Source organism: Corvus kubaryi, unplaced genomic scaffold (assembly GCF_017639235.1).
Source record: "Corvus kubaryi isolate FWS band 111438036 unplaced genomic scaffold, C.kubaryi_AGA036_p1.0 37353, whole genome shotgun sequence".
NCBI classification, from domain to species: Eukaryota; Metazoa; Chordata; class Aves; order Passeriformes; family Corvidae; genus Corvus; species Corvus kubaryi.
The window spans coordinates 50,913-76,559 of record NW_024581115.1 but is presented as its reverse complement, the minus strand read 5'-3'; the positions used below and the strand labels follow the sequence as shown (position 1 = coordinate 76,559).

The window sequence follows — 25,647 nt, the reverse complement described above, 5'->3', positions numbered from 1 at the left end:
TACAGATGGCAAGTTTTTAAAGTATCTTAAAAAATATACAATTATTGTCACAGTTTCACCCATTACAAGTAATGGGAAGCGTCAAGTGAAGCTGTAGGCTTTAAATCCAATAGTTAAGTCAAAATACATCTACAGCACAGCAAGCCACACAGGGTGTTCCTGAAACTGTATAATGTCCAAGACAAAAGAGGTTCAACTATTCTTGTGAGAGAAATTGTAAGGTTAACTAATTACAAACATTTCTTTTCAAAAATAAAGCAAGCCTGCCAATGCAATTTAACTGAAGTCTCATTTTTGTAAGATTGGGCACACGCAGAGCACACAGACTAATAACTGCTTCCCCAACAATTACCCACGAGTGAACAAACTAATATTTTTGGCTCGACTTTTCCCTCTCTAGTAACCACATTTAAGGCAAGTCAGATGTCAACCCACTCTGGGTTTGTCAGGTTAACAAAACAGGAGAGATGCTGAGAAAGCTTCCATTAACAACGCCCTCTCTGCCAGGTATTTCTAGGTGAAAAAGCCCAGGTCCCAGGAGCATCAGCTCAGCTCAAAGTGAAACAATCTTCTTCCACACACAGAGCTCTAATCTATCCCAGGACTTTTCTGGACAAAACTTTTCCCACTGGTGGGAAAAGTACCAGAGTTTATGCTCCACTTTTCTAACAGTTTCAACACTGTACTAAAACCTGTTCTGGATATTCTGATAACCAGCTGATTATTAGTTCCTTGAGAACAAAAACTAAGGAAGTTCGGCTTCCTATGGATTTATATTTCATGGCTGACTGAAGGCTGTGGCTGAGGCTTTTCCCACTAGGCATTCAGACAGACCCTCTCCCAAGCAGGCTCTCCCGTGGTCCAGCAGCACGGGATCTGCTGCAGCTTTTTCCTTTCACTTCAGGTCACTGCCAGGGTCTCCTCTTTATCCAGGCAATGATTCTCACAAAACTCATGGGACTTAATTATCTTAGAGTCCTCTATCCTAGGTTCAATTTGAGCTAAAGATTCAAAAACCAGAAAGAACTAGAGGGAGATTTCTTTCCCTTGACAAAGCCAAGTTAAAGTGCTGATGATTCTGGACCCAACGTACGCCACTATCAGATCTACACAGCCCCACCGCTAATGGATCCTCTGGAGGCACGATGGCACCGTTATTTATTATTTGGATGTGCTTCTTTTAAGGCACTTTTTGTTACAATTATTTTGAAAAAAAAGTTAAGCTATTTAAACTTGCACTGGAACTAGAATGCAAACCAATGGCTGGATATAGTGACCTTGGCTTGGAAAAAAAAGAGGGGGCGTGTGGTACTGTAAGTGCATCATCAAATGACATTAATGGCTTCTAGCACACATGTGTAGATAAAATATTCATTACAGGGAATCAGTGAGTCAATGGATAACTATGTTTCGTGTTTATTACTGACTTCCTGGGTAGTCTACAGAAAAGAGAACATTAATATTCCAATATATATGTGCCAAGACAAACAGCACATCAATTTTACATAGTATACATACATTAAATATTTTTGTTCGTGCTTTATGATCTCATTCTAACATACGCTACTCAGGTCTGCTCACAGAAACATGAAAAGCGCATAATGTTATAAGCTACCCAGTCTCCTTCTATGACAGCTTTGCTACACCGTCCACAAATATTCAAAAACAGGAATTAAGTGAATCACATTTGCCAATTTCCTTTTTCTGATTTATTACTCCTGTGACTGACAAAGAATGGTTTATTGAAAAATAATTTAACTATTCCAAGTAAATGCAAAATATTTAGTATCCCAAACCCCTATAATCTATGTCTTAGCTATTAAAATTTACATGCAGTTATAGAGGGGGTCAATAATTGGTTGAACTCACATAAAAATTGAAAGGAACTGTGACTATTGAAAAGGTGAATTTTATAGAAAGATAAATATTTCTCTCTCATTTTCTGAACTCTGTTTATTCTTTTTGCTAGTTACTGAAGAACTCTTGTTACAACTGCTGCTTACTTTGGAACCATTTTTACAAAAAAATCAAAATTTTAATGACATCAAGCTGTTCTTACAGAAGGTATTCTATGTTATACATTACCACTATTTTTATAAGTATTAAAAAGTATGTTTATTTCAGAATAATAAGTATATCAGTAACACCAGGTCTCCACAGTTAGAGGGAAGAACATGAAGCCCATGAAGTGGAAAGGGAGAGCTCCAGCGTAGGAAGCTTGTGCTGAAAACAAGCAAAAACTCAAAGATCTATGAGATTTCACAGAATCACCACCTCTGAGACTTGAGCTCAGAGTCTTCAATGATCTATTCACCTCCAAAGGCTGGAAAACACCAGAATGAGTGCTGAGGAAGCAACATAAGAAGGGAAGAAACGTGAATTCAGAGAACCTGGACATTTAAAGGCTGTGTATTCAACCCTCATGGGTATTTCCCACCTGTATCAAACTGTTTACAGCCAACTTGTTCACCAGATTCACCTGCAAAACAGGAACACCACTACTTTACCTCACAGGTAGGTTTTAGTGTTACATTATCTGCATGTTGGTACACTCTCAGTTACCTGTTAAAATGCACCTCTTGATTTATGAAAAATTACAAGGTTTAAATGTGTTTATACCCAGCAGCGTGAGGTACAAACACCTCAGGGCTACAGCTGTAGACAATCGCTGTAGAAACATATTAGTCTTAAAATTCCTATGTTAAAAATAATATTGCTTAAGCCATCTTAAGTAAGTAGTTTTTAAATGTGTATATTTGAGACACACCAATACTATCAAAGAAAGATTAAGGAAGACAGGTAAGAAAATAAAAATAATCATGAATGTCCATGGAAGTGAGCACACCAGATGCAGAAGGAAACACACAATCAACACACTTAAGTCTGTACATGACTCAGTAGAACCCCCCCATTCCATGCTAGTCATCCATAAGAACCAACACTTTGTCAACAGACAGCTCCACAGTCATGGGGAGGAAAGCACTCGGTCCAAAGCTAAGATTATGTTTTCTAATCTTCTAGCTTTTTGTGTCATCACCACAGAAGAACAAGTTCAGCCTTCTGAATCCAACCAACAGTTTTAACATTATAATTCCTGTTGGTTATTTCTTTCCCCGAGGGTTTTTCTCCCAGAAAAAGCACTTGTTCAAGAACATATGTAACACATGGGAGAGCAACAGGCTGCCTATCAATTTTTACCACAATGGCTCATTTTGAAGACAAGTCTTTCTTCCCCTACAGAAACACCATCTTTTACTGAAAGCCATTAGCATTGGGTTTTGTGATCAGATCCCAGTTGTTTGCATGTTCTACGCAGGGCAATACAATAACCAAAATAAGTCCCAGCTGTAGAAACACAATGCTACACTGTTGCTAATGTGTGTTGTACTGATAATGAATGGTCGTCTATGCTTTAATCTGAGTAAAGTTCCCAACTGCTCTGCCTCTCCTTGCCAAAAATTCCCCTTCCTCCTCCAGACTGTGGTTGCATTCCAATTACACTGCTGATTGGAATGAGCCTGCTTGGGGGAGGGAGAGAGGCAAATGAAGCCACACTCACGCCCCTCCTCGCCTTCACAGCTGCCCCTGGGACCCAGAAATTGCTCGGGTGTTTGAACTTAAGGCTGACATGACGTACTTTTCTCCACATAGTACAAAACTCTTTTCAAATTCACTTATTTCTTTTAGAAATGGCATTTGTGACAGGCAAACAGCACACCGTGCACAGGTTCCAGCAGGATGGCTCAATACTTTAAACATTTTTAAACAAGTTTTTAAACCTACTGGTTTCTTCCATTGTTGGCACGCTCACAAGAAACTTACGTTTCTCTGCTTGCATTCCCTCCCTGTACCTGCCTGAATTCCCACATGGGAAGATATAAAACAGGAGGTCTTCAACTATTTATTGAATAAAGAGCTGTAAGTAACGCCATATGGATTTTGCAAATACAGCTGTTGAGGTAATAACTTCCTCCATTAAGATTTAGAAATAAAATTGTTTACCCCAACTATTAAGTTTTATTTTACAGTTAATCTCTCTGAGGATTTTTTTAAGGTTCCATTTCCTTTGAAAGGTGCTTTTTCTGCAGATGAACAAAATGTGACAGAATGTGACCCTAAAACTAAGAGTTTACTTTTGCTTAATGAAATTCCTGCATTTTTGAAGATTGCAATCAATTATCGTCAAGAAGGGACACACAAAGGCAGGCAAGCCTAACAAATAGTGTGTTTTACAGGTGCACAGGGGTTTGGAGTCAATTTGCAGCATGAAATGGGTCAGAACACAGCAGCTGACCATTATTCCAAGCAGGATCGGTGATCGGAGCGTGCTGGAAGGTTTCATATTGCACCCAACAGTACAGGGGGGGCTGCAGCTGTTCCTCCCTCAAAGCAGGTCTAGCAAGCACAGGGATACAAGGTAGAGCAGGAAGCTGAACTGGCTTAACAGAAAATTAACCTTCTGGGGAGATGGATTAGTTCACCGTTGGCTCCTAGAGCTGCACAGACTTATCCTGCAGTCACGCTATCTGCAAACCTGCCGCAAAGGAAGTGGCAGAAGCACATGGCTGCAGAGCAGGGAGGATCAGCCAGGCTGCCCTTCTTGCAGTTGTGCAGGAGAAGTGCACCCCATACCCTTATAAGAGCTTTCAGCTCTAAAAATAAAATGCCCAATATTTTCACTTTAATGCAGACATAGTTTTTCCTCTTGCCTCTGTTTTGCAGCTCCAGAAATGTATTTTATTAAAAATAAAATTAAGTTAAAAAGCAGATTTTGCTACCAATATACCAAAATTACCAGCTAACACCCTTCAGGTTTTTAGAGACACCATCTTCTCCTTAAACATTCAGCTTTTCCATTTCTCAGAGCACACTCAGAAATGCAGAACTACAACACAAAAAAGCACTTCTCTTGCAAGTACACACACAGCTGTTTCCAGGCTGCTCTGTTTTACTTAGGGACAGCTGCTCTTTTCTGGGTCTCACAAAGCACCAGAAATTCAAAATAACCCAATGAGCTCTAAACTAGAGTCAGTACAAAACACGTACACACACATAGAATGGTAGGATCATTATTTTCCCCAGTACTGCATTGTAAAATTCAGCGTTACCCTAATTAACACTCCAAATTACACCCCCTCCAGGGCCCAGTAGAGGCAGCACACGGAGCTGCAGGTGCCATATGCCAGCACAGGGAAGCCCAGTTCACCCAAGGACACTGGACAAGCTGATGCTGATTTCAGACACACTCTGCTCAATGAGATCCAAGGCAATCACTCTCCTCCACCCCTGGATCCCTGGCTCTGCAGCAGAAGAGCTGCAGGGCAAGCAGCCAGGTACACCCCAAACACCATGATTAGGCTTCTTCACCTGGGTATCTTTTTCTGATGTCAATTAGGAGCTCCATCGCATGATCCCTTCTGCTCCCAAACTATGGGAGGCAGGACGACTGGGTGACTTCTTCAGCAGGCACAGCTGCCTCACAGCACACCTACAGCTTATATTGGTAGGAAACTAATTTCTAATTCTCTTACAGACCTATACATCTCATTTAAATTGAATGCAAACTTAGTACAAGTTAGAATTGGTACACGATTCTAAGAATAAGCATTAGAACAGTTCAAAAGTACTAATGGATTTTTAAAGTGCTATTTAATACTAACATGTCAGGTTGCAAAAAAATATTCTAAGTGACATATAAAAGCATCACTGCTAGGCTGATGTCCAAACACAAGGTAGACAGCTTTAAAATAAACTCAATTAAAATATGCATTGGTATAAACATAGTACTAGAAAAGCACTTTTAGCAAGAATTTCCTTAGTACTAATTGTTACAATTCTAAATTTTCCCATAAACACATTTCTGTAAGTTCAACTTCAACACAAGCCAGATGCTAAATCCTTAATATACTACATGTAAAGTGAAACCCATTTCCAAGGATCACATACATTATAAGCATTGTCAGTGAGAAACCCGTGTCTCAACAAAACAGAATTTTTCCTGTGGGACTAAACAAACAAACCCACGATAACCAGCATTCAAACACCAAACAGCAATATGGATATCCAAAAGTGACAAATGCCCTAATAATGTAATATAATGTAAACTACTGCGAAAGATGCCAGAACCTAACACAAAACCAGTACATTTTCTGTTCAACAGATTCACTCTAAGTTCTCCACAAGAATAGGCTGTGCTGTGACTAGATTTAGAATTCCAGACCCATATAACTTGCATATAATGTAACTCATGGAGGTTAAAATCCAAATGAAAACATCAGACATTTATCAGAGATAACAAAGATGCAATGCATCACTGGGTAGAAACAGTTAAGCCAATAAATCATTAATGTCATGCAATAATAAAATTCTGGAAGAGAGTCTCCAAGGTTGTTTTAAATTCCCGTAAGGGAAGGATGATACGACAGCGACTCCAGACTCCAGCAGTCTGTGCCGGGGACGGCTGAGTGACTTGTGGCCGTGGCCAGATGGAGCCCGCCAAGATTTGCCATGTTTAGACTCCTGTTTTTACATCACGATGTCTGCTTCACAGCATTGTTTCACTGTAAACAAAAGGCTTCCTTTTCCACTTCTCCTCCCTTACTCCACTCCAAGCCAAAAGTAAAACAAAACACAAAACCCCCCAAACCATTGAATTCTTCCTTCGAGCAGCTCATGCATTCACGTTTCCTAGATTCATTCTGCGATGGGCTCGCTGCCACACACGTCACCCACCCTATTCATGTGTCCAGTTTATTTGATATGCCTCTCAAGAAGTAAAGGAAAGAAATTATGCTGCCACTTTTGCAATGAAGATAGCAGCCCTCCCCAGGCACTGCAAATCCTACCAGGAAGGTTTAGAAGTCTCTTTCATGGAGATTCACATTAATTCAAGTTAAATTGAGTAAGTAGATGTAAAAAAAGTTGAGTTTGGTTTGCTTTTTTTTAGCTATGTACCAAATGTGAAAATTAAAGCTGAATGATACAAAATAAACCATGCTCAGGGCTCTTTGTAAATTAGGGCTCCAGCCACAGCTCAGTGAGAAAGGAGCAGAAGTAACACATGGGAAACTTAAAGAAAACAAAGGCTATTGGGAATATCTGCATTTCCTGGTTCAGTGTGAATGGAGCCTCTCAGACCAGCCAGGATGTTTCTAATGCATAACTTTCATACACTATAAATTCCATTTCTCTTCTCCACCCTCCTCCAAAATGGCCTAACCATCCCATCTCACGCATTTTTCAACATCTGAAAAACCAACCACTACTGTACCATGGAGCAAAGACTGCAAAGATCAATTTTCAGACCAATTTCAAAGTTATCCCTTCTCTTTCTCATATAGGTGACAAGTATAAAATTGTATTCCAGTAAACAAAATCAGGGTGGGAAACAGAAATGCATTAAAAAGATAAAAGAATCCTGCAGCTTTGCTGTTACATTTGCTGTAAGATTCTCTATTTTTTACCCTCCTGCAGTATTAAAAACAATAGTTCATAAAAAAAAAAACAACTTTAGAGTAACATTACCAAGATTAACTGATCTCAAACTGCAGAGGTGGTTTTTATATCCAAGTGTGAGTGAAGTAAACTCTAATGCAATTATCCAAGAAATACTGGAATAAAATAGTTTTTAAGAGATCAGGCAAAGAAAAGGGGGTCACCTCCATCTCAAACTCTTACAATCCTGCTAAAAGTCTTACCTCAGTCCTTAAAGACTTCTTTACAATCCCAGCAGTTAGTTTTTAACCAAAACAGAAGCAATTAATCCAAAATTATCAACTTGCAAAATACTTAAGAGAGCACAGGATCCTTCCTCTGATGGGTAAATAAAAAAGGTAACATGGAAATTCAGCCATCTATTTCTGTTTGTTTTGATAGGAACAGGAGTGGGGGGGGAAAGCTAACAGGAGGAATAAATGATAGCTCTGTTTAACATATTTCATGCACCTCTGAAAATGTGGGGACAAACCTGCCAGCAAGGAGCAGAGCCCTTGGATTTGTTTCACTGCAGTAAAACTCTCCACCCTCTGAATGAGCTGTAGTAGAGGCAACAACAAAAGAAATTCATGATCTAATTACCAACCAGAAAAAAATGCCCTGAATTTTAAAAAGGGCTCAGACAAGAGGCACCTGCATCTAAGTCAGACTCCTGGGTGCCAGAAATTGTGGATCCCAGCAGTGCTCCAGGCTGTGCTGCCGTTGCTGTCAGGACGTGGCCACATGTGTGATTTAAACAGGAAGTCTCAAAACTCTGTCTCTGCTGCAGACGGGATCCTTGGGGAACACCACTACTCCTGGGGATTTTCTGGAAAGAGGAGAAAGGAAAAGAACCAGGAAGGGAAAAAAAAAAAAGACCCCAAAAGCATGGACACAATTTACCCTTCACAAGTAATTCCCATGCCACTCCAGCAAAATGCTGTAAATATTGATTTTATCAGCACTAACAAAAGGATTGTCAGATCCTTTTTAAGAAATAATTCCTAACTCATAAGAAAACCTCGGGCAACAACTTTTGATAGGGAAAAAAAATGAATTCTGGCATTTCAGACATATATTTAGGTAATTTACAAAAAATAGTCCTCTAATAAGTAAAACAATGTTAAAGAGTTCAAGAGGGTCATGATTTTGATACTATCACTAGCAAAAATCACTAATTAAACACCTGCCCTTACTCTAAACTCCTAGTTCAGCACAGTTTTGTTTTATTACTACACCTGATGTACTGAAATGATATTATATGGGGCAATATAGATGAGTGATGTACTCTTACCTCATCCTGCATTATCATCAATATCCACAACCTCAGACATTGTCTCCTTGATAATATGTGGATCCTGCCTCTTTCTTATTTAGTACAGCTGAAATATTCAAACACAATATCCCTACATTCACATTTTTTTGGAAAATTGGTTTTAGTGGAATGCTTTCAACTCTGGAAGTTGCCTCTCTCTCTGGAACCTGACAGTTTGGCTTCTGCCAAAAATAGAACAGGGTCAGCAGGAAGGTGTGTGGACTATACACACACCTTTATCTGGTCACTAAGATTATGCCTCTGATGATGGAATTCTGCCTGTACCTGCAGAAATGCAACATCATCTAAGTGAGGAAAACTCCAGCTGCTTAAAGACAGCACAGATGGAAAACCAGTGTCACCATTCAAACATCATTAAAACTAGTGTACCTCAGTCCAGTCTTATCCCCCACCACACATCCACAAAGCCTCATCTCCAGGAGATTATTACATCATTAGACTATACCATTTATAAACTGATTAAATTATTGCAGTCATTTAATATGGACAGATTCCATTTGGTTTCCCTCTTTAAACAGATGTGTCCTACAGAACAAATCCAAACAGTTTAAGAAGCTGCTGCTGTTGAACAGAGATGAGCTAATTGAATGTGCAATTTTATTTATTTCAACTGAAGTACAGCAACTTACAGTAAAACCTTGGTTTTGTTTTACTTTGGTTTTACACAAGTTGCTTAAATTATTTCGTGAAATCAGTATAATTATATAGTACTGTAAGAAATAATATAAAAGGGAATTTAAAGAAACAGAACACCAAGAGATTCAGATGAAATAGCTCACCAATACACGGAAATAAAGGATCTTGCCCAAAAAACATTGCCATACCATTTAAACTACAACTTCAGATATCTTTTGGGAAGATGCAATGCTCGAGAAGTAAAAATACAAGAATTTTTTTGAGAAATAAGAACACAGAGTAGAAGATATTAAGCAGTAGAGAGTGAAGATTAAGAAAGATAATGGGAAGGAGCTGAGACTGAAAAGAGGAGTGTAAGGTGATTGATTACATGAATGCAAGAAGTGTAACACTGTACATCAACACTCCTACCAGTACAGCAAATGGATAAAAATCCAGGAAAATATTCCCAACAAGTTTGAGAACATTTCATTGCTGGGCTCCTACAAAGGCAGAATGGCTTCCAAGTACAAGGAGTATCCAAGTATTTCCACTGACCTCAAACACCAGTTATGAATTTCAGACACTCCAAGTAGACATGATGGGGATTTTGAGGGGACACAGAAGTGGAAAACCCTCATTTCCCTGCAGCCATACACTCTAGGAACCCTCAGCCTCTTGCAGTTCTGCTCACAGAGTGTTATACTAAATATCACTTCTGATTTCCACCATTTCTTATACAACTGCACAAGCAAGGAAAGAGCAGACCCAGTTTTCCAGAGGAATCTTTACATGCATTTCCTAGACACACTGCTCCTTGGACATCTCAACTGCTAATTGAGGGCTATCCAGGGCACCCAAATATAATCATTTGCTAAACAAATGATTATATATTATATATATTTTATATATATATATATATAAAATACATATAATATATATAATATATTATATATATAATATATATATTAACTTTCCAAGTACAGTATTTTTTTATCTTACAACTGTCTTCTTACATTTCAATTATTTAAAACTAAACACCTTCCAATGACCTAATTCCTTTAGTTTCTCTATCATTTATGTATCTTAGAGCCAATATGACAATTTATACTACAATACGACCAGAGATAGGCTAAAATTCTGACCAGTTCTATGGAGACAGAGAGGGCACAGGCTTTTTCCCCTTTACATTGCTTCATCCAACTTTGTAAACTGTACCTCCTTTCTGCATTAACTAAATTAAAGAATTCACAAATATATTTTCTATTCATCTTTCAGCATTGTAGACTATGAATGGCACTGTTAATGTTAAAATGATGCAAGTTTTAAAAATACTAAAAATCAAAATACAGTAATCACCTTGGAACTGGCATCCTGCATTAAACATTTCTAGCTAATCATGTATTTTCATTAATTATAAGCAAATGAACTACACTAAGTCAGTGCAGGGAGTTGTGCCTGCACTCCTGCAACATAACTGTCCTCACTGAAAGGTGCTGTTGCTGAAGGGTCACAGGACAGGAGCGTTATTTAGGGTGCACACAAACATTTTGTCATTCAGCTAAAAATCAAAAACATACCTAAACACATTCAAACTTACAAAAGAAAGATTAGAACACACAAATGAGTCTCACAGGTTTTGCTCCTAGATACAGACTGCTCTTCAGGAGAAGATAAAGTGTTAATCGCATATTTGGTGGTTTATGAGCCAAAGCACTCTGAGGTTTAAACTGCTTCTGCTCAGTGCTCATCCCATTCAGAGACGATGAATCATTTCCCATTTGGCTGCACTTCTGCCTACAAGGCTTGTCTTCTGTGAGATTTCTCCTGTAGCCTTGTAATAGATTTGCTAATTTAGTACACCTGACTTTGAGCAAAAGCTATTGTTGCCAGCTGTCAGACTAGACCTCGTCCTGTTTATCAGACACATCTCCACCAGCCCATCCTGCCCCAGTCACAGAAACATAACACTCCTTACTAATCCCAGGGCAGTAAATTACTTTCTAATATCCTTGTTTTTCTTACTCTGCCAAAATACCAACACATCACAGATTTAAAGCAACAGCAAAATCAATTTATCTTCAGCAGCTGGGCCAATACCAGTATATCCAATAACCACACATTTTTAAAGTCGTATTTACTGTTCTAGTCATTCTGTCCATGAATTCCTGAGTTCCAGCAGTAGAGGTTTGACTGTTTTAAACAAAGGTAATATAAACTCACAGGGAGTGTATTTTAGCTTTTTAGACAGGCCTCCACAGCTCTTTGAAAGATAAATCAGAGCAAAGCAAAGTATTAGACACCTCACACATACTAAAATATTTCCTCATTTTCCCCAGGGCTTTGTGCATGCAAAAGAAAGTGCATTACTTGCTGTTTATAAGTATTTGTGTGGACAGAAGCTTAGGGTAAGGGGCAACAGAGAAAATACAGGGAGGGCTGGGTGGGTTTTGTTGTTTTGGGGGTTTTTTGTGGTTTAGTGTTTTTGTTGGGGTTTTTTGGGTTTTTTTTAAACCTCCCTACAATGAATCTGGAAAACATATGAAAAAACAATTTGTGTATGATACTTTTACACCTAAACAAAATCTACCAGAATGTAAGCCTTTACATTCCAGATTACACAAATTAGTTATACAGATGTAAAAAAAAAAGTAGACTCACTCTTTTCAGGTTTCACACACAGTTCACAGAAACGCATGCCCACATATTAGAGGCTCTTTTGATACTCTTACCCTTCTAAATATTTTAAAACTCAGTATCATCAACAAAAATATGAGAAAGCACACTCAGCTAACAAAAAATATGAAGTATTGACATTCCTCTCTTCCATTCTCAGGGAGCTGTGGAGCCACTTACTAATCTCTATCATTCAGATCTGGCTGCTGAACTCATGCTGAGCAGTCAAGGAAATGCACCTGGACTCTTCCACCTGGGACTGACTTGAAAAGCCAGACAGAAATTGTGATTCAACATGCAAAGACCATTTACTATGAGCAGGTTCCACAGCACCTTCTGCCATATTTGTTGCCAAAATTCAATTTCATTGTATTTGCCCTGTAGAGCAGCAGAGGATCCCCTCTGACCCTTTCCCACGTGACAATATCCATCCAACACTCCACTGCAAACACCCTGCCCTTGCAAAGGGAACACGGGTCTGGAAGCTCAGCTGCAGAGCCAGCACCTGTTCTTCCAGGTGGGACAGAGGAGAGTAACCTAGGAAAGAGAACAAAATCTTGGGATTTTAGGAAATGGAGGTGAAGTCAGAGCAAACAGACTCAAAAAGCCGTATTACTTCATTGCCTTGCAACAGCTACACAGCCAGTCCAGTCCCATGTAAAGTTGATGTTCTTGCAAGTAAAAAGACCTATATATATATATATATAGTTTCACAAGGTTTTTCATTGTAACATCTGAAATGATGAATCAGATTTCAAGTATTATTCATCTGTACAACTTAATCTAGCCCTGAGGAACCATTAGAGAAAAATATTTGCCAGGAAAAAATAACCCAGAATATATGATTCATTCACTTCTGAAACAATAAAATGGTTCACTATAACAAAAATAACTATATTGTAAATACTTCAGTTAAAATGTTAAAAAAACCCCTAGCCAAACACAATGAAGAAAGCATGCCCTTAGAATAAAAACAAACTAAATGTGCATATGTGTGCAAATAACAAAACACCTTGCTAGAAACAGGTAATTGTATGAAATGTAGTTAACACCATATCTAATGGAAATTGTACTTTATTTTTTAGGGATTTAATAGTCTTAGAACAACAATGACACAACTCAACTCTCAAACTCTTAGCTATTCTTCTGTTAAGCTGATAAATAGATACTTACTTCAGCAGAAAGTGATGCATGTGGTGTATATCTAAAATCAAACAGATCCTGAACATCCTCCTGGGAAGCAGACAAGGCTATCACTGACCTTAAATCAGGATAAAAGGGATCAGCTGAACAAAATCATGTGTTTAGTAACTTTATAATTGCCCAAAGCTCAAAAAGGTGTGAAAATGAGCAGCTTTTTGGAAAAGAAGTCCCATAGGAGCAGACTTTGTTTCACCCTTGTGCCAAACATTGGGTGAAAAGAGAAGCACTGTTATCCATCAACAAATAACTCTGTAAAATATGAAAGCAGTCTGAAAACCTCCTTTTTCTTCATAGTTAGACAATATTAAATTTACTTAAAATGAAACCTTGCAGTTTCAAATTTTATCAGTTCATTCATTTTTCATTTACTAAAAAAAAAAAACAACGTCCATCCAAATGCACCCGTAACTCACTCTGTCTACACAGACCTCTACAAGAAACTTCAAATTGCATATCTGCCTGTCTCTTGCTGGAGATACACCTGCCCAGCACAGGTAATTTCTGGTTTGTTTTTTCACTGGTCAAACTCTTTTGCAGGCTCCTTTGTGTGTGTTTCGTACACACAGAGAATGGAGATCAAAGTGTTTCACAACACTGGCAACTCAATGTAAACAGAGCATAGCGTATTATATCAACCCCCTGACACAGGAGGATGCTCTGGTGCAAATCCAGTGGGGACAAGCTATAAAATCAGAGGACCCCCCTCTTCTGTAGAGAAATATTCACAAAGAATGCAAGATCCATCACAGTGCAAAAATGATAGCTGCCACAGCTCATAGCTTTCTCTGTCCACTTGATATTTAACATATTAACGTTGACTCTAACTAAAAAAGCTTAAATCTTTCATGCAATGAACTCATCAACAGCAGATAACACTTCTCTGAACTCCAAAACCTTTGTGAATATATAGCATGTAAATTAGCCAAGGAAACTTAAAAACTACATAATTCAATTATAATTATCAGCAAGTTTTCTGACCCTTTTAAAGCAAGATAATATTAGCATTAATGAAGTGACCAAGATCATCTTAGAATCAAGGGTCTTTTCAAAAAAATTCTCAGGTTTCCTAAAAGCTGAAGAATTCATTTTGTTCTATGCATAAGGAGTAACCCTGATCTTATCTGCAAGCCTTTTTAGAATTATGTTCTGAATCATGGCCACTTAGAAGCCAGCCCTTAATTCCCTATTTTTCTATATAGGATCAAAGTAATGAACCTGTGGAGCAAAGGAACAGATGGGAGAAATTTTGGGGTGGGTGTTTTTTCCTGTTTGTTTTTAAACTTCTGGCCTCTTTCCAACTATAACCACTTACATTCTTTGCATGTTACACATCATGAGCTCTTATAAAGCCCCTCTGCTGTAGATGACCCCTTCTTCCCAATAAAACACTCAGATCACCAAAAGAACATCGCATGTGCAGCAACAGCATTCCCTGGTTACAAAGCCAAGTGTTGAAAGGTCTGGAACAGGAGCTCTGGGCTGCCTCTGTGACCCTGTGTCACGTTCAGTGCTGCAGCACCAGAGCCCAGGCACCAATACATCCCCAGTACCTCATCCTGCCAAAATCAATCCCCACCATCCACCAATTGCCCTGGACAGCTCCTTGTTCCAGGTCACTCCCTTCTCCTCCACCCTCATCCAGCTTTTGCACCCTTTGCATTCCAGTTAGTGCCTTCTTCACACCAGGAGCAAGCCGAGTTCAGCATTAAGAGGCAGAGCTCAGCTCCTGGCCGCCCTCTCACTAAACCTGCACCAGCCCTTACCTGGCTGATACAGCCACACCTGCCTATTACCATGTCCCTCCTTGACAGCGCCTCTGCCCCAGAATAAAGGATTCACAAGAACAAAGGATTTCTAGATGATGTGCAATGTATTTTTAATCCTTTTCAAAAGCGGTTGAAGTTTAGCAGAATCTTCCCAAAATAAATTTGATCTGATTCAGCTCCTCAGCATGAAAAATGTCCGTGTTAGCCGGCTGTTAACAGCACTGAGCAGTGTCTTATAATGGGAAGTGCTAACTGGAGTTGGCATTATTAGCTCCAGCTCGGTATTCCAAGTTCAGCCATACTTATAAATTCCACTCATGGCAAGTAAAAGGCCAAGATGTTCAGACAGACAAAGCAATTCCATGTTCAAATGACACAAAGTAGAAGCAAGTGCAGGCCCCAGCGCTCCCACTCCCCACAGTGCTGAAGGGACAAAGGAACAATCCAAGGGGTCAGAGTGACCAGGGACAATTTTCCTGTGCATTTACTGCCACTCCATTGCAGTGACATGGGGGTAGGAGCAAAACAAGTGCATCTCCAGGCATGGACCACACTGCAAAGAACTGTTGAAATGCAGAGAGTGAGGTTACTAAATTTCAATAAACTTATGAAAAATATAAAGCTTTTGAATGGGTCCAAAGTCCTGCCCAGTGTAGATGAAGTTACATTATGCTGATACACAGGAAATAGCTGACTGACTCTACAGGATGAACAATTCACCAGAGGAAAGGAACTTTCAGGAAAAATGATAAATATTGTAATGAGGAAATCCGAGGCATGTATTCACAATGCCACATTCACATCTCACAAATGAACAGAAATTTCTTCATGATCCCCTGGTCACAGAAGCGAGTGAGACACAGACAAATATAAATATATTGGATCTTCCCCCAGGCAGAATAACCACTTGCTGTTTGGGAGGGGAACCAAGAACTTTACTGTCTATCCTTATAGATGGGACTACAGAACTTTTAACCTTCCTTTTACCCCCCATCCCCCCTCATAACAGCTACTGAGAGAACACTGTGAACTGTGGGAACTGCTTGAGGAAGGGAGAGAAGACTACACAAATATTTTATGAGAAGCCAGGCACGACGCACGTACTACTGAAAATTACTCAAAGTCATTTTTTCCTTAAAGGCCTTCTCTTTTCCTGCTCCAGAAGAAAGCAGAAGCCAACATTTTAAATCATCTTTCGACCCAGTTCTTAAGAAGAAATTCCAAATATGAAGGATGTTCACAAAAGGGCCACACTGTTACACAACAGCACAACTTCAGGATAAACCTTGCCCCCCTCACATTAGTACAGTCACAAAGATTTAATCCCTTTAACTTATACACAAAAAGCTGATACCCAACTATTTACTGCAAACTGGAATTATTGCATGGCACCTGGAATTTACAGACAGCATTTGCTTCTGTAAGAAACCAGGGGCACTTCCCCTGTGCAGCAGCATTAATAAGCTTGAACAGAGGACAACAGCAGTTTTTCCCCATTCCAACATCCATCCTTGACAAAGAGTTTATTATAACTGTGTGTGATACATATACATACACATTTGAAGATTCTGCTCACCAACACCCTGTGCTTCACCAAGCATGTGGAATTGCTAGTTAGACATTTAGAAATGCCACATACAAAACCCACTTGAAATTATGGAAGATGGCACAAAAACTTTTTAGGGCTGTTCACAAGCTTCAAGAACCTTCTGCAAGAACAGTTTAAAACATTTTTGAACTTTCTACTACAATCCTCTAAATCAAAGCCCTAGAAAATTTCTGCTTTATCACGCATTATGCCCTTCTTTAAAGTCTGGTCAATTTATGTGTCCTACACTGTGCACTCAGGCTTAAAGAAGCCAATTTTTAATTTCATACTTGGTACTGCTGAGCAAGTGCACTCCAGAAGATGTGAGGATGAGGTCCTTCACATCTATTTAAATGAAGTATTCAGCAACGGGTATTTTGTGTCCTTTAAAATATATGTATCTGTATTATCACAATGAAGAGAATCAGTATCTTCAGATTTCCACACTGACGGTGCAATCTTTGAATCATTACAGCCTGGCTCAGTGCTGTATTCAGCAACATGACACGTACATTTCTTTACATTTTAGCCCAAGCACAGGAACCCATATTTGCTTTCTACTTCCACAATAAAGTGACACAAAACCTGAGAAACTCACAGTCCCTTCATGTCCCTGTGCCAGCTGTTGAACAATTATGCCTCATTCTGTCCTGTTTCACCTCTACAAATGACCCCTTTTGCCTCTGAATGACACCACCTACACCAGCTCCATCCTACAAAGTTTCTTATATCAGACTTGATGCCATCCTTTATAAACTAAGACAGAAGTACTTATTTTGCTGCTAAACAATAAAGAGGACAGCTTAATATTACTACACCTAAGCACAAAGCTGTTACTCATCTATTCCTGCATATGGTCTTCTATACAGGGCTATAAACTATTTTAATAAATCCACCAGGGAAAATAATGGGAAGAACTTCTCTGAAAAGAAACATTTATACATATTATAAATAAATAATTTCAAAAAAAGGTGAATATTTTCTGTGAGGAGTCAAATTGAAGAACTATTTGTCATAAGGATACCTGAATGCTTGGTACAATTAATACCATGAATTTCTAATCCCAGGCAGTTAAGCATGAATGTAATTCTATGAATTTTACTCAGACATGTTTAGTTCCTTTGCATGCTTAAGGATTTTTTTTTTTAACCAGCCATGTCTATAAATACTCTAACCCAGATACATCTTTCCTCCCTCGCCAGTAATCAAATTTTAGTATGTTTTACATTTTTTGTACAAAAAATACCTGCATTTACTGGATTGCCTTTTACTAAAATGAAACAGCAAATTACTAAGTACACTCCATCTACTTTCCTCATGTTCTACAATATGCACAAAGCTGGAGCTTTACCATACGTAATTTTAGAAGTGTACAGCCTGGTCTTTATCTGTCTTAGGAAGAAATCTTCAAGTTGACCCAAGTTCAGAAAATGCCTCTAAGTATTACCAACAGAGATTCCACCTCCAATTAAATACAAGCACAACTGCATCTATAATTGAATTTATATATGCATCTATATATAAACTCCAAATCAAATGGTTAAGCATGTTAAAAGAAGCATCATGACAGATATAATTAGTTACTACTCCATCAGTAATCTTAAGATCTGGGTCAAGGCAGAATGAAAATGCCACCAAGAGCCTGCTGCTCTGTGAACCTGCCTGAAGTAACCACTCATTTACACAACAACCCACCATAGAAGATGAGATGAGAAGAAGAATTGGATTTAAACTTGGATATATTCCTCAGCCCACCCCATCTGACAGCACAGGATGGAGCAGAGGGACACGTCCATCCCAAAAATCAGTGCTGCAGGTTGGAATGCTTTACTATGGCATTGTCACTCCGATGTTTTTGGCAAGATGGCATCACACACGCTGATTTAAGCATGAATGGCACAACCTGGGTACACAGTTTTACTGTGACCTGTAAATTAGGTAGCCTGTACATTCTCTGCATGTTTGAAACAACTCAAATGAATTGGTCACAGATAGGAAGCACTGAACCTGTTCCACTGACAATTCCACAGCCATGGAGTGACTCTCCCTTTCTCCAAGAAAACAAGCCTTGTAAGTTGGGTTAAATACGCACTGCCCAGGAGTCATTCCACAAAATTACCAACAGGATACAGCCACAGAAACTCACATACTGCTACTTTTTCTTTCACTTTCAGAATTTTGAAAATGTGAGTAATACTCATCAAAAGCAATATGTGTTACTCACTTCTGGGGATATCAGCCCTCCTGGTCTGATCTGCCTAAGGAATAGCAAAAAAAAAGTATTTTGAAGTGGAAAAAAAGCAATTCCCAAGAGTCTGCAGGATGCTAAAATACAGCTGAATGGTGCAACACAAATATAGCATACAAGAGAGAACCAAAATCACCCCAATTGCATAGTCTCAGAAGGCCCAAAACAGAACCATCTTTTCTGTGGATTTAAACTCAAAAGAAACAATGTTCATGGGCAAAAAGTCAAAAGATAGTGAATCTAAATCCCAGCTTTACTTGGTTTATCCTTTTTATGATCTTGAGCATGACTATTCTCCATCCTGTATCAGTCTCCCTCTTAAACTCAGATGATAATGCTTAGCCAGTTTTGTCCTGAGCTTTGTTATCAACAGATGAAGATTTCTTTAAAGTTACGAGCAATCTTATCTATGCTTTCATTGGAAGCATTTAAAGATTAAGTAGCAAGAAAAAGTCAACAATTTGCTTCCTTGAATATATTATTGACAAATGCCCCTCAAGATTCTGATCCTCTTCCCCAAACAGGAATGTGCTTTGCTAACAGCAGACACACACAGCAGCTCCTTTTACACACACTGTCTGACATCACTAAGGTAAATCTTTCCCACCTCTCAGGAGTCACTGGAATGATCTCAGCCCTGCACATGTGATGAGCATTTACATTTTATATATCAAAGCAAGCACATAACAGCCTGTGCACTAATGTACTCGTGCCACTGAGCCAAGTAAGAAGCCAGCTCACGTCATTGTTGTGAGGAGAGCAGGGAAGACACCCAAAGAAATCATCCACCCTTTTAAACACTGCAAGAAAGGTCTGGCCCAGTGGTGTGATGTCATTCTAAGTAAGATGGCAAAGCAAGGAAACACTTCAAAGGCCATGAGATAAACCAGAACGAAACATTAAAAGCTGTCTTCTTTCAGGGATCTACCCATTCACCTTATGGACACAAAGACAAAATGTTTTCATCTGAGGCCTGATCAGATTTTTCAGTGTGATTAACAATGAAAACAGAATAAAATTAATTTGTCACCACTAGATGAGTTTCTCAGCTTTGTTCAGCTACGCAGACAGATGTTACAGGACAGTTACAGTAGACATTACAGTGTTAACTCTTTAAACTTAACTGAAAAGTACAATTCTAAACATTACTCACTATTTTTCCACCCCCAGGATTTCTTTTTTTTTTTTCTCCTGCAATAGCTTTAATTTTTTTAAACATTACCACTAGGACAGCCTGCAGATTTCCCATGTCTCCCACATACGCCCCATATGTTACCTACACATGTAAATCCTCTACTAGCTTCTATGTGTTGCTCTCCTGATTGTACAGCCTAAGGTGAATAGTGAGGTTTTTTTGAACTGAATTTCAATCTTTTAATTGAAGCCCCCGTATAATGGTTTTCCTACTACAATTTCCTCCCCCAAATCCTTTCTGATCTTTGTTCTGCTTGCCATGATACCTCATTATGTACCCTTGAACACAGATACCTAATTTTATACCCAGATGAATAAAACTTGGTCATACAAGCTGAACTCACAGAAACAAACAGCTGAAACTGTTCCATACAGCTGCCCAGTTGTTTATTACAATTCTTTGGCATCTCTATGATCCACAGGTGATTTATATGTATATAAATATCTATAACTATATACCGTGTATAGAAGAAAGCATGTATTTACACTTCATACTTTGATGAAAATATTGAGGGCTAAGCAGCCATCAGTCCCTGTGTATCTGATTAGACACATCTATTGACTTTGTTATGACTACACCAGTTTAATCCACATACTATGTAATTTATTGATTCGGATTTCTTAATGACACATGGCTTACAAAAACTGGTACTTAAGTCAAATATACCTTATATGAAGGAACCCCATTATTTTATTGTTGACCAAAGCCTATCTAAGTACAGGCTGCTGGTAAGAGAGGCAGTCCTGCCCCTGCCCTCTTTTCAGCTTCTTCTCTGCATCCCTCTTCTTCAATACAAAAAACCATTTTTCTCCTGGTAGGATTAGCTTTCAGCTCATCCCATAGCTACACAGTTGCTGGCGTCAACACAAGGGAGGGCCCAGAAAGTGAAGCCAGGGACTACAAAGAGAAAAAAGAAACAGCACTCAGATTTTAGACTGACCTAAAATGGCACTACAGTTTCAGTCAACTATAAAACCACTGCCTTGCTACATAAAAATATGGGGAACTACTGTATCAATTGATCAATCAGATACTCCCACAGTGAGGCTCTGATATCCATAAACTTCAGCCCTGCTTCCACCACCACTGATGGAAAATTTAGGATCCAGGTAAACCACTGTCTTCAACTATATTAATTTAACACTTAGATTTATCCACTACAAAAAACAAGTTTGAAGATTCCACATTATTTTACAAAGCTCAGGAATATTCTGGCTTTTTCTAAATATTAAGTATGTTTCTCAAGAAATATTATTAGTATCACAACCAGAGTTTCTATGGTCTGATAAAACAGTAGCACTTTCTTTCTTCAATACTGCAAATTTACAGTGCAGTCCCACATTTGTACTGTGAGGTCTGGATAGACAGTAAAGCAGCAAGAAAGAACAGAGAGAGGGGACAGCACATGAGATACTGATCCATTTTCCACAACACAACACACAGTGCTTTTATATCCCTAATCAGCAAACCCTGCAGGAAAGCTGGAAGCAGTAAGAAGGAGGAAAAACAAATCCAACAATTCTTCAGGCCTACATCTGATTCTGCACCAGCAAAACTCTTCCAGCTCATTCCAGTTTTATCCATGGGATATTTATTATCACTTTTTCCAGCCCAGTGTAGCTGTGCTTTGTGGCTATGGAAGTATCTTTACTTGTTAACAATTCTGGGACAAACATTACCTGCAACACATGAACTAAAGAAACTTCTGCACTGAAGTCAATATATTCTAATGCTCACAGAGTTTTGCAGACTTCAAATTGATTTTAGAAAGTATCTCCTTGATAAAAACAGCCTTATGGGCTTCAGAGAGCTATCATTGATCTCCTAAGTGCAAGCAATCCAATGTAGCTATTGTAACACTGGACAATGCACATATTAGGACATAAAATGGTCGTTCCTCAGTTTTCTGAAGAAGGAAAGAAACACAATTCAACACAGGGCTGGAAGAACTCATAGCACATTCTGTCTGACAGTGTAGTGTATTTACAAATCCACAAATTCAACACAACACTGAGAAAAATCACACTAGGAATGGAAGGGGATGACTGCACTTGCAGCTTTTGTAGAACTCAGATGTACTCAGGATAGGACTAGATCAAATGGTGGTAAATATGTGAGAGTTGAAGAAATTTTCCTTACACATCCTTGGACATTGTTATTACAAGCTGTTAAGATAAATTTTGCAGAAGACTAGTGCAATTCTAGACTTTAGCTGATTTAAATTACACTGCCTATATCTTAATGAGAAACAAGGATTTACACCTCCTGCTAGAAGTATCATCAGGAGCCATAATACTCAGATTTTAACAATTATCCAGAGATTTTCCAGCCCAAGATTATGTGAACTGTATCAACATATGTATCACGAAAGAGTCAAGTGATACTTGCAACAAACAGCTATACCTTGGAGCAAAAGAATAACCTTTTATAAGAAATGTATTATACAGATGCACTGTAAACTAAATAAAACTTACTAGAAGTATGCCACCGCTGTGGTTTGTCTCTGTTATGGAACCCAGACCTAAATAAACTGTTAAACACTTACTGTAAAGGTATGCCAAACATTTCTCAGAACTTTCTTAAGGTCCCAACAAGGAGTCAACCTTTTTTGCAAAATGAGGCCTAGGTTAAATATTTTATTTGGCTCCTCAAGATGGACTGAGTAGTTGGGCACTAGCTCCAGATCAGTTCTTGGACTCACATCAAACATTACCCTGTCATTTATCCAGTCAGTCAAAACAATGTTTTCCATCTAAACCTTTAATGTTTATGTCCTGAAAAACTGCTAATTGAATCCAGTTCTTGAAATCCATTTTTTAGTCTATACCATCTAATTTAGAGATAATGAACAGAAAAGATAAGCACTGAACAATGATTGCACAATTAATCCTATAAACATTCAAGCCAAAACAGAAGACTGCTAGTTTCATAGAGCCAAAGAAAATTAAGATTAAATAGCATTTGTCAGTTTGAGAATAAACTTTTAAAAACACTGGATATACAGATTCTTCTAATTCCAAACAGTTTTAGAACTCAAGAGTCCTTAAACTGCTTTTCCAATCAAAAAGGGTAATCAAAACCACACAGAACACTTAAAACTATTCCTAGGCAAGAACTGACAACATGTCAGCTGAATTAATAAAACTCAATGTTTTCCTTAAACATGTAAAGCTTCCTTAGAACAAATGACATTATGTGAAACAACTCACAACTAGCTAAAGCAGAAAATACCTCAAGCTGTTTAAGCAGAGAAACAGGCCAATGTTTCCTATAAGCTTCCAATAACAGAACTGGTACTCAGTGACTGCAAGAGCTGCAACCCTGGAACAGTCCTAAAGAAAGACAATTTTGCCTTCATCCCATGCTCTGTACATTCCCTCCCTAAAATACAAGATGACAAAATACCCAAAAACATTCCTTAGGGTTGTACCTGGCTGACCACAGTGTGTAAAACCACAGCCTGGTTCTGGTCACAATCACACTCCCCTCGACACACCAATATTGTCACAGGCACAGTTTCATTACATGCTTAATCCTCAATAAAAATAAAATATGAAACAAATTTGAACACAAAACACAGAGGTGAGAAAGTCAACTCCCTAGACAGTATTTTCCGTGCTTTTAAATAAGACTACAGACCATTTTTAATGTTTCAAAGATAAGCAAGTCTGAGCACTCATTGCTCAGGGAAAGAAAGGTTTAAAGCACTGCATGAACACAGCAATAACCTGAGGAGAAAGCTACAAAACACTGTAAAAACAAGGCGGCACTGTTCCATGCAACAGTCCCAGCTATGCTCATTTTAAGAGTTTTATTTCCAAGTGTAATATAGAGACATTCACAAATCTCCATGAAAACTAAATTACAAATCTAGTCAGAGTATTTCCAAAGTAAAACATAAGCAGATACATTTTACTTTTCCTGTAAAAATAACATACTTAGATAAATCAGTATAAAAACACCTCTCTTTATTAGCCATTAAACTGGAGATATTTCTCATACACCTAAAGCAAATATAACAACTCATTTAACATTTTTAAAAACATTTCTTTTGCAAGCTGGTTAGATACACTATATGTAGAGATGAGTATTTACAGTGTAAAGCTATTCTTTTCTAATCGCTTACCTTCCTGTACCGATGCTTCAGGACACACAGTATCATTTATGTGCTGGAGGACTTAATACTTTGAAGAAAAGAGTTAGTTCCAAGTGTCCTGTATTTTTTTAAAGAAAGCTCTAGCAGAACTTCCAATATTTTTTCCTCTAAACCTATTTACCTGAGATTTTATAGGAAAAGAGCATCGTTTAAAGTATTTAAGACCAGATTGTTTTCCTTCCCAGCATGCAGGTGAACCGTTTTTATGGTATTTTAAAATATCAGAGGTCAAGTGGTCTTCTGGAGGAGGGCAAAACAAGGCACATCACCCAAGAACTGTGAACAACCATAGAATCATGGAATATGCTGAGCTGTAAGGGACCCACCAGGATCATCGAGTCCAGCTCCTGGCCCTGCACAGGACACCCCGAAATCTCTCCCTGTCCCTAAGAGTGTTGTCCAAAGACTCCCTGAGCTCTGGCAGCCTTGGGGCTGTGACCACTGCCCTGGGGAGCCTCTCCAGTGCCAACAGTCTTAGTTGAACAAATCGCTTTAAAACCCCAACAAAAAAAAAACAACAATAAACAAAGAGATCAAAACAAAGAGTGGGACAGCTTCTTTCGAGTTTACACCGAGAAAACGAAGGGCAAATAAACAGCAAAGTTGGGGTGCGGTGGCTAAAGTTCGCCCAGGCGGCTGCGGGGCCCGGGCCGGCCGGGCGGCGGAGCCCGGACATGCCGAGCCTGGGACCGAGGGGAACCAAGGGGAGGGAAACCTCGCCCTCCCCTTCCCTGCGAGGCCTAAGGTGCCGCTCCGGCCCCAGGTTCAACCTCAACTACACCCGGAGGAGCCGCTCCCGCCCCCCGCCCGGGCTGGCCCCGCGCCCCCGGCCCAGCCTCACCTGTCAGCCGCAGCTTGACGGGCCCGTTCCGCCGTGCCCCCGGGTTGGACATGGCCCAGGCCGGGGCTCCTCCGCCGCTGCTCCGCCAAGGGCTCGGGGGAGGCGCGAATGGAGCCGGGCCGGGCACTCAGGGCAGCGGTGGCCGCCGGAGGAGAAGGAGGAGAGGCCCGGATGTGCCCAGCGTCGCCATGAGCGGGGCCGGGGCCGCGGAGGAGGAGCGGAGCCTTCCCCGCTTCCCTCCGCTTCCCTCCGCTTCCCCGCCCCCGGGCCCGAGCACAACAAAGCGGGGACGGAGCCGCACAGATCGATGGACTGGCGGCGGGCTCAGCTCGACTCCTCTCCCTCCGTCCCTCCCTCCCTCCTGCCCCGGGGAGGCCCTGTCCGCCCCCCCGCGCCCCGCCTCGGGTCGGCCCGGGAGGCTGGGGGGGGGGGCGGCGTCAGGTGGCGGCGGCGGCTGGGGTGCTCCTGGCTGGGGAGGACGGGGGGAATGGCCGTGTCCTGGAAGAGCTGGGGATCGGGAAGGATGGGGGAATGGCCGTGTCCTGGGAGA

At 39.8% G+C, this 25,647-nt stretch overlaps 1 protein-coding gene across 3 annotated transcripts in view; it reads right to left on the bottom strand.

Moving 5' to 3' along the window:
* The window catches only part of SMURF2 (SMAD specific E3 ubiquitin protein ligase 2), a 60,072-nt gene extending 34,589 nt beyond the window's left edge, over positions 1–25,483 (bottom strand). The window contains exons 1-2 of one of the 3 annotated variants that reach the window (XM_042032251.1): positions 8,128–8,192; positions 7,967–8,033 (exon numbers count right to left, since the gene is read on the bottom strand). In XM_042032251.1, the coding sequence (XP_041888185.1) occupies positions 7,967–8,033; positions 8,128–8,133 (73 nt within the window). In that variant the 5' untranslated portion in view covers positions 8,134–8,192. Of the gene's footprint in view, positions 1–7,966; positions 8,034–8,127; positions 8,193–25,097 lie in introns of those variants that run through there. The other 2 variants (XM_042032253.1, XM_042032252.1) reach the window with 2 other exon arrangements.
* Positions 25,484–25,647: the final 164 nt, after the last annotated feature.